This window comes from Bidens hawaiensis, unplaced genomic scaffold, assembly GCF_021521415.1.
Source record: "Bidens hawaiensis isolate Kalapana, Puna unplaced genomic scaffold, B.hawaiensis_p1.1 tig00000946_1, whole genome shotgun sequence".
Classification (NCBI taxonomy): Eukaryota; Viridiplantae; Streptophyta; class Magnoliopsida; order Asterales; family Asteraceae; genus Bidens; species Bidens hawaiensis.
In genome coordinates this window covers 27,175-37,262 of record NW_027491056.1, presented here as the reverse complement: position 1 = coordinate 37,262, position 10,088 = coordinate 27,175, and the positions used below count along the sequence as shown (strand labels likewise).

General features: G+C 45.5%; 1 protein-coding gene and 1 non-coding gene across 2 annotated transcripts; one reads left to right on the top strand and one right to left on the bottom strand.

Annotated features, from left to right (window-relative positions):
• Positions 1–4,852: 4,852 nt before the first annotated feature.
• Positions 4,853–7,606, bottom strand: LOC143548934 (uncharacterized). The gene is made up of 3 exons (XM_077039974.1): positions 6,982–7,606; positions 6,341–6,867; positions 4,853–5,326 (listed from the first exon to the last, which is right to left on the bottom strand). Exons 1-3 carry the CDS (start codon positions 7,604–7,606, stop codon positions 4,853–4,855), a joined length of 1,626 nt encoding a protein of 541 aa, XP_076896089.1.
• Positions 7,607–8,667: 1,061 nt separating this feature from the next.
• Positions 8,668–8,772, top strand: LOC143548950 (small nucleolar RNA R71). Its single transcript, XR_013138047.1, has one exon. It is a non-coding gene; the product is annotated as a small nucleolar RNA R71 (small nucleolar RNA).
• The last annotated feature ends 1,316 nt before the right edge of the window (positions 8,773–10,088 follow it).

Here is a 10,088-nt window from a genome sequence, read left to right as displayed (position 1 = left end):
CAATAAGATGTACACTTTGTGTTACATCAAACATCCCCATACTTGAACTTTGCTTGTCCTCAAGCAAATAAAACAAACTACACAATAGCAATAATAACCCTCAAGCAATAATCATTCAATTCTTTAATAAATCAAGTAAGCATTGTATATATGTCCAAACAAGCCTAATAAGAATGAAGACATAATCTAGAGAATATTACAAATTTTCATCACATTCCCACATTGCAAACCTCACAATGTTCACTCATACACTCGGCTATATTTAGTGATTATGCGTGTAATAGTGCATGTTAAGAACACTCGATACCAAGACGATGACTAAGCAAGGCATATGCTTGTTTAAGGGTCAAATTAAATCGACACATACATGGCATAAAACATGAGTACTTGAGGGTTGTAATTTGGCTTAGGGCTAGGTGAGGAATTTTTGGGAAAAGTGGCTAAACGGCTAGAAAATCCGGAACTAAGTTAGCTACAAAAACAAAATCTAACTAACTAAACCAAATGGTTTAAACGGGCCGAGAGCTAACAAACCAAAAATTGCTCTTTGAATCAAGTTTCACCTAAAATATGATGAACTGACTTCATAAATTTCTCTTCTTTTCTTACAAGGATTTTTTTTTATCACATAAACTTTACATACAAACTTTTCACTTTGGAAGATAGCATTGTGCTTTCCCAAGTGAATAAAATACAACAAAAATGAAATACAAAAATAAACTAACTCACTTAGCCGGACCGGATTTCTAACCAAAAAAGGGTGAAAATATATAAAAGGCTATATGGCTAAGTGGCGATAAAAATAGGGTGAAATATAAAAACACGAGAAAGGGCTAAACATGGGCTACTAAGCGGATAATGTGTGTAGGAAAAATATAAGTGGAAAATGACTAGACATGGGGTTTATCCTAAATTCCTCAATGGTTTATCCCATGTATATATATATATGGTTTTAAAATGCAATCGCAAAAACAAGTTCTACCTTACAATAATCACCCGGCTCACTCAATTGCCCACAAAAACATGAGAAAAATATGATGAGGCCAACTCACGGAAACGGGCGGAATGGGTAACTTTTGCAAGGTAAGAATGTGAATCTTGTTTGTCATGCTTAAAGGTATGTATTTTAAAGATTTTTGGCTTGAATGTCTTAAAGATTTGTGCTTTGACAAAACAATTAAAGTTGAATTAAAATTGCTTAGTGGTTATTATTAATTACTACAAAAATTTTCTTAGGAGTTTTGCAAAAAATTTTAAATTTGGACAAACAAAAAACTATAAAAGTAAGTGCAAAAGAGAGAACAGAAAACTCCCCTGAAAAATCGCAAGGCTACTAGACGAGAGACCCGGAAGGGTCAAAGAAGACCCGACAATGCCAACTGCGCAAATAAACATCCACAACATCCATCTACAAGGATAAGGCGATACAAAACAAACCACACCAGAACACATAATACACAAACACAATCTATACCATCAATCCAAATGACATCCATCATAAACCAAAGTCATAGAACAACAGTCTACACAAATCAAACAAAAACAAAATCACAAAAGTCTAACACGAAGATCACTGAAATAACATGCTAATTACCCTCCGGATTATCAAATGCCAAACCAGACGGATCCGGGTCCTGGTTTGCGAACAAGTCGGCGCCGTATGGATCCGGCATGGTGTAAGGGTCGCGAAAAATAAACTGGCCTGGCTACTCGAGGGGGCTCGAAAAAGTATCAACGAACTGGCCGGGTGGGGAGAATTGCACACCGAGGGCGGTGGTTGGTCGCCCGTGGGATGGCTCGAGGAGGCGCCATAGGACCAGGAAGGCGCAGCCGGGACTGTAAAACCGCTATGTGTAGCATGGGCCTGACAATATGCGTACGTCCACTCAAAGCCTCGGCGTGTGTACTCAACGGTATAGTCAATCAGGCCCCGCTGATCGATTTGCTCGGCCCGGATACGCTGTTGTGTAGCCTAGAACTGCTCCTGGTTGAGGCTAATTAATCGAACCTCTCCCATAAACGCTCATAATCGAGCGGCACCGGCTCCTCGGGCTGCTGCGGTGGTGGCTGGTCCGGCATCTGCTCGTCCTCAGGCGGGGGCAGTGGATCCCAAACGCGACCCTGCCTATCAATCAAACGAGTCTGGTTCCCGACCTGCCTGACGATCCTCATCGAACACAGCTAATCAATAGCTATTGCAATTCCCTCACCCACTAGAGTCATTTCGCGAGCAGCCGTTAGATCCATCACTCCAATCTGGTGGGCCAGCTCAGCGATGAGCATACCCGCGCATATGGAGCTCCCCGAAGTCGAACCACCCGCCCGACTGAAACACTCCGCTACACTATACCCCAGGTTACAGTCGTGACCATCAATGATGCAATAAAGGTGAAAAAGGTCTCGGGTCACGACGTTACCGACGCTATCACCGCGCCCTCCTATGCAGTACAAAACAAAATGGTGTAGGAGGCGGTGAAGCGGGTCAAGTAGGAGAGTGGCCTTCGATGAACGGTCGTCAGGCTGCCAACCAGTGACCTGTCTCCAGAACGCATGTCTAGCCTCGCTACTCGGAAAATCCAGCAACCCATCGAACAACTCAGTCTCTATCTCCTCATCCGTAAATAACCCCAACGTGCTGGCGAGGGTGGCGAGGGACCAGTTGTACCATTTACCCCCAATCTAAAACGAACCCTCAGCTGCTGTCGTGTGAATCGCGGATCAACGGATACATGAAGAAGGAAGCAAGAAACTCGAGGGTGGTCTCGAGGTAGACTGGCCGGTGGATGGCGAAGAGATGCCGCCATGGCTCCGTTAGCAAAGCCTCGAAACGCTCGTGCTGATTGATGTGTGCTAGGGTTTGATAGCAAGGAACACGACCCAAAGAGAACTTGTCTCTTCTGGGCCACAACTCGCCAAGCCTGCGGTGAGCGTCGCGGCTCTTGCCACTGCTGCCTGCGAACTGTAGAAACGGGTGACTGCGACCTGTCGACATCTGGTAAAAAGAGAGTAATCAGCACAAAAACAAATAAAAAGAAATGAAAAACGGATCGATTGACTATTTGGCATGGTCATGCCGGAAACAGTGCAAGGCAGTGCGGACCGACAGGATCATGCAGAGGGCTTCAGGAAATAGGCTGGTAGATCGGGAATGCACTGGCCGGAAAAAAGACCATGCACGGCCGTGCCGGCGGTCGTACAGACCCAACAGTGGCAGCGCCGACGGTGGTTATGGCCGGAAAACCAACCCAATCTACCAAAATCAACGCAATCAAGCCCAAAGTAGTCAAATACAACCCTAAAACTAACCATTACAACAAGAAATTGGGGCAAATCCGACCCAAAAGTGATAGGATTGAAAAAGCCAGAAATTCCTCAAGAACAAACCCTAAGATGTACAAAAACAAGGAAAAGGAAGATGGAAAGGAAGATTAAACATAACTTTGGTGTGAAAATCCGGTAAAGAATGAGAGAATCGGGGGCTAGAGGGTCGGGATCGGCTGGGGAAAGAGTGAAATGGGTGAGAATGGTGGTAGGTAGGTTATAAAACCCTACTTAAAACTGTTGCATGCTTCCCGAGGTCGCACGCACGGTCGTGCGGGCCTGTGCGGTTGACCGTGCAAGGTTGAATTGACTTCCCAATTCTCATTCTACCAATTTGGCAGTATTCCACTCAATTCCAAACCAAAATGGTTCCCGATTCTGACCATTATGAGCCCTAACCTAACATCTCTCACTAAAAGAACAAAACCGGAAAGAGACAAAGGTAAGAATAACTCTTCGAAAACAAACAAGAATAAAACTAACACGCAAAAATCTACAAAGTCCTAAACATGCCAAATTTTTACGAAGTCGATAGCTAGACTCACACTCCCCACACTAGATCATGGCGTGGAGGTCGACAACCTCCAAAACAGTCTCAACCGGCTCACCCAAATAGTGTTTCAAACGGTGACCGTTCACCTTGAAGATGCGTCCATCCTCATGGCCAATCTCAATGGTACCGTAGTCAAACACCTGTCTCACACTAAAGAGGCCGGATCATGGGGATTTCAACTTCCCAGGGAATAAACGAAGGCGAGAATTGTAAAGCAATACGATCGCCCACTTGAAATTGTTTGTGGTCCTTCAACCGGGCGTCATGAAGCTTTTTAATCCTCTCCTTGTAAATCCATGAATTCTCATAAGCTTGGCCTCTCAGCTCCTCAAGCTCATGCAACTGATCCATCCTGTTTTTACCCACGCATGCAAGATCAAGATTCGCACTTTTCAATGCCCAATATGCCTTATGCTCGAGTTCAACAGGGAGATGACACGCTTTCCTGTACACCAATTTAAACGGTTTCGTACCAATCGATGTTTTGTATGCAGTACGGAAAGGCCATAGTGCGTCATCCAATTTCTCGGACCAATCCTTACGGTTTTGACTAACCGTTTTCTCCAAGATCCTCTTGCTACCCCGATTCGTGACCTCAACCAGCCTACTCGTCGGCGGGTGATATGGTGTAGAGAAGCGATGATGGAACCATATCGGGACAATGCCTTTACCAACTGGGCATTACAAAAATGTGTCCCTCGGTCACTAATCAATGCTTTGGGGGGCACCAAAGCGGGAGAACAACGTCTTCAAAAATTTCACCACCGACCTAGCATCATTTGTGGGCAAGGCTTGCGCCTCGACCCATTTCGAAACATAATCAACGGCCATTAGGATGTAATGGTAGCTGAAAGAAGTCGGGAAAGGTTCCATGAAGTCGATGCCCCACACATCGAAAACCTCGATGACCTGAATCGGTCGCTGGGACATCTCGTCTCGTGATGAGATGTTTCTTGCCCTCTGGCAAGCATCACAAGCTTACACCATGTCATGAGCATCACGGAAGATGGTTGGCCAGAAAAAACCGGCGTTAAAGACCTTCTTAGCCGTGGATGTGGCTCCATGGTGTCCTCCGGTCGAGCCCTCGTGGCAGTGTTTTAGGATCTTTCGAGCCTCGTCACCATACACACACCTACGCACGAGCTGATCGGCACCAACACGAAACAAGTAAGGATCCTCCCAAAAGTAATGCTTAACATCAGAAAAGAATTTCTTCTTTTTTTGGTGAGTCAAACCTTTAAGCACGATCCCACTAGTAAGAAAATTCGCAATGTCAGCGAACCAAGGATGATCTTCATCACGCGTCTCGATATGCATGAGGAACTCATGGGGGAAATTGTCATTTATGTGGACCCCCACTTGTTCCGATGAAGCTGAGCACTCAAGACGGGAGAGATGGTCGGCCGCGACATTCTCAGCACCCTTTTTGTCACAGATCTCAATGTCAAACTCCTGCAGCAGTAAAATCCAACAAATAAGTCTCGGCTTCGCATCTTGTTTGCTGAACAGATAGCGAAGGGCTGCATGATCCGTGAGCACAATGGTCTTAGAAAGGACAAGATAAGACCGAAATTTATTGAATGCGAAGACAACAGCAAGGAGCTCCTTTCAGTGGTCGTGTAGTGCTCCTGCGCATCGTTCAGTGTCCTACTCGCATAATAAATCGGATGAAAATGCTTATCCCGCCTTTGACCTAAAACTGCCCCGACTGCAAAGTCACTCGCATCACATATCAACACGAAATGCAAGGACTAGTCGGGGGCAACCATGATGGGGGCATTCACCAATTTCTCCTTCAACAACTCGAACGCCTGAAGGCATTCGGAGGAGAAAACAAACAGGACATCTTTCTCGAGGAGTTTCGTCATCGGGCGGGCGATTTGGGAAAAGTCCTTTATGAATCGCCTATAAAACCCCGCGTGACCGAGAAAACTCCTAATAGACTTCACTGGTTTGGTGGCGGAAGCTTAGAAATGGTATCAATTTTGGCTCGATCAACCTCAAGTCCTGCCTGTTAAATCTTTGCCCTAACACAATGCCCTCCTTCACCATGAAGTGGCATTTCTCCCAATTTAGAACAAGGTTGGCCTCCTCACAACAAGCCAAAATTCTCTCTAAAATTTTCAAACAATGATTAAACGAACTCCCGAAGACAGAAAAGTCGTCCATGAAAACCTCCATGGAGTCCTCGATCATATTATGAAAAATCGCCACCAATCTCTGAAATGTGGCTGGGGCATTACACAGTCCAAAGGGCGTCCGCCGGTAGGATAATGTGCCATAGGGACATGTGAATGTCGTGTTCTCCTGATCCTCATGAGAGATGGGGATCTGAAAGTATCCCGAGAAACCGTCAAGAAAGCAATAGAACATCTTTCCCGACAGTCGCTCCAACATCTGGTTGAAGGGGAGTGGAAAATGGTCTTTCCTCGTGGCATCGTTGAGTTTGCGATAGTCAATGCAAACTCTCCATCCCGTGATGGTACGTGTAGGAATCAACTCGTTCTTCTCATTCACAAAAACCGTCATACCGCCCTTTTTTGGGACGTCCTGCACCGGGCTCACCCATGTGGAATCAGAGATCGGATAAATCAATCCAGCATTAAGTATCTTAATGACCTCTTTCTTCACAACGTCTTGCATATTAGGGTTGAGACGCCGTTGGTGCTGCACCACGGGTTTAAACTCCTCCTCCATCAAGATCTTATGAGTACAAAAGGATGGACTGATCCCTTTTATATCCATGATCTTCCAGACGATCGCATGCTTATGCCTCTTCAAAACCGTGAGCAACTTCAACTTCTCCTCGCTCGACAAACTAGCAGAAATGATAACAGGCAAGCGGGACCCATCCTCAAAAAAGGCATACTCCAAACGAGACAGGAGTTCCTTTAACTCGATAGATGGTGGGTCCGTAACAGAAGGTTTTGCCTTAGGCTCGGCAACGCGATCAACATCCTCAATCCTCTCGAGACACTCAGGAGGCTCGTGATCTACACCATAGACCAACTCCTCAAATAGAGTTCCACTGACCGAGTTAGAAATCCCTCCAACACAAAACTAAGTATCCAAAGAGTCCTCCTCACACGTGTCCTGTATGTGCTCACAAACGCAAGAATCGATGGTATCAATGTAGAGCACGTCATCATGATCATGTAGATGGCGCATGGATCTCCCAATATCAAAGGTCACCTCCTCGTCTCCAACTTTAAGAGTGAGTCTGCTGGTGCAGACATCAATGAGAGCTCTAGCTGTGGCAAGGAAGGGACAACCTAAGATGAGTGGTACATTTCTATCCTCATCCATTTCCAAGATCACAAAGTTAACAAGAAACACGAATTTGTCGATTTTCACAAGCATATTCTCAACTATACCTCTCGGGTATTTCACCGAGCAGTCGACAAGCTGAATGCTCATGCGAGTAGTCTTAGGCTCACCTAGGTCTAGCTTTGCAAAAACAGAATAAGGCATCAAGTTTATGCTAGTACCCAGGTTGGCTAAAGCGTTACTAACCGACAAACTACCGATCAAACATGGAATGGTAAAACTGCCTAGATCGGTCATTTTCTTGGGCAATTTATTCTGAAGGACGGCAGAACACTCCTCATTCAACGTCACACAAGAAAACTCCTCTAATTTCTTCTTATTCGAGAGGACCTCTTTCAGAAACTTCGCATACTTAGGCATTTCTTTCAATGCATCGAGAAACGGAAGATTGATCTGAAGCTGCATAAAAAGTTCTAAGAATGCCCGTACGGCTCTTCCATCTTCTGCTTCTTCAAATGGCCTGGGTATGGAATGGGAGGAACATAAGTCCTAACTGGCTCACTGGTTTGTGCGGTACTTTCTGGGATTAACCTCGGTTGCACCTCACCAGGAGTCTCAGTCTCGATCTCATCGGCAATCAGTTTTGGTGTGGAAACCGATGCATCAACAAGAATGGTGGATCTACCACTCCTCAGGGTAATCGCCTTAGCCTCGGCTCATGGATTAGCCTCGGTATTACTCAGAAGGCCACTCTGTGGTCTCGCAGAGAGGAGCTGAACAATCTGTCCAACCTGATTCTCGATGGTCTGAATGGACGCTTTCTGATTCCTCAACTAGAGATCGTGTCTCTGGAGAGTCTCATCAATCTTCAGGTTCCTCTGTTCAGCTAGTTTGTTTGAGGTCTCGTCTTTGTCAAAAGCTGGGTCAAAATATTTTCAACACTAGACCCCCCACTAGACTGACCACCACTGCTGGAACCCTGAAACTGAGGCTTTTGCTGGTAAGATTGGTTCTGGGGTTGACTTTGGTAATTTGGATTTCGGTCAAACCCCGGTGGCTTTTGATTCTGATTTTGACTGCCACCACCATCTTTCCAGCTGAAATTTGGGTGATTTCTCCATCCCGGGTTATAGGAGTTGCTGTAGGCATTGTTTTGGCGGCCCACAAAGTCAACATCCTCCACCACCATGGCCTGCTGACACTGACTGGTCTAGTGTTTCCTGTCACACACCCCACAACGAGAGCTAGATTTGGACAGATCGGATTGCATTTGATCAAATCTTTTGGTCAAGGCTTCTAACTGGACGGAAACAAGAGTATTAGAATCGACATGATGAACACCCTTAGTGGAAGGAATACTACGAGGTGGATTATATGCAAAACTCTTCTTAGCAGCTCGCTCCAAAATATCCAACACCTCGTTCGGGGTACACCTACCGAAATCTCCTCCGGCAACCTGATCAACAGCCTGCTTCTGTGCTCCGGATAAAGCATCAAAGAACGTACGACACTGAAGACCGCCACTCAAACCGTGATGAGGGCATTTTCTCAACAAGCCCTTGAACCTCTCCCATGCAGCATGAAGTGACTCGTCATCATCAACACGAAAACCAGTAGTGTTGGCCCGGTATTTTGCAGTTTTATCGGGTGGGACGTACTGAAGAAGAAACTGCTCGGCCAATTGGTTCCAAGTGGTGATGGAACCGGAAGGAAGTGCCTCTAACCACTCCAAGGCAGCCTCGCGAAGTGAGAATGAAAAAGGTCGGAGTCTCACGACATTGTCCATACACCCCTGGATCTTGAATGTCGCACATAATCGAAGGAAGTGTGCAACATGAGCGTTAGGGTCCTCGTTCGAGAGGCCATGGAAAGAAACGGAATTTTTGACCAGATGAGTAATACTCGACTTGATCTCAAAGCTCACGGCAATCTCGGGTTGCCTAACACTGTTGCCATAACCATCAAGGGACGGTGTGGCGAAGTCATCCATGCGACCTTGGTTGTTCGGATCCGCCATCTCTTCTACTTCGGGATTCGCGTCGTCCTCCACAACTTTGTTTTCAATGACCTCGTCGATTTCTCGTGCTCTCCTCCTCAAACCTTCTCGAAGATGTCGCTCGGGTTCAGAAAAGGGGGAAACAAGATCAGGACCTGTTGTGGTGGACAGGCAACACTCGAAAGAAACGCGGAATAGGCGGAATGGAAAACAAACAAGACACTAACTAGGAATTAAAACAAGCATTCAACCATTAAACTCTATTCAAGAATATGTCATAAACTTGAAGAACACCAACTTGCCAAAATCATGCATAGATAAATATCACATAAGCAAAAGCTTCAACATAATCTAAGTAAAAAGAGTATTTAGCCCATAAGGCTTGATACAACAAACAAAATATAAGTAATCTTACAAATCATTGTCAAGAACAAAAGATTGCAAACTAGGATGAATGATGATTGTTACTTGAAAGGATGATCACACAAAGATGGAAGCCTTGAATTCTCTCTAGAAAACACACAATAATTTTCCAGCAAATTCAGAGAATTCCCCTAAGGCTCCACACTTCAAATGAGGATAATGGAGGTGTATTGATGCATTCTGGACATCTGGCACGGGCAGGTGCACAGGCACGCACGGCCGTGCCTATTTGTGGAAAGTCAACCATTAGCTTTAATCTGACCAAAAAGTCAGTTTTCCCTGTTCTGGCACGGGCTTGCACGGGCTGGTTATTTTGACTTTTCTCAGCATTAGATCATGCACTGGCTTGCACTGGCACATTTCCTGTTTGGCACGGGCAGGTGCACGGGCCTGCATGGGCATGCAAGTCTGGCAGATTGCTATTTTTGCCTCCGAAATGCCATCTTTTCATGTTTTCTTTGTCGGGCGGGCGCTCGGACCTACAAATTCACAAATAAATCAAATAAGCACCTAAAACAATGAATTTTC

Coding starts and splice junctions, on each gene's coding strand:
- LOC143548934 (XM_077039974.1), bottom strand. CDS start 7,606: ATGCAGCTTCAGATCAATCTTCCGTTTCTCGATGCATTGAAAGAAATG. Junction 6,868..6,981: donor TACCATCGATTCTTGCGTTT/GTGAGCACATAC, acceptor TCTATGGTGTAG/ATCACGAGCCTCCTGAGTGT. Junction 5,327..6,340: donor GTACCATCACGGGATGGAGA/GTTTGCATTGAC, acceptor TTACTGCTGCAG/GAGTTTGACATTGAGATCTG.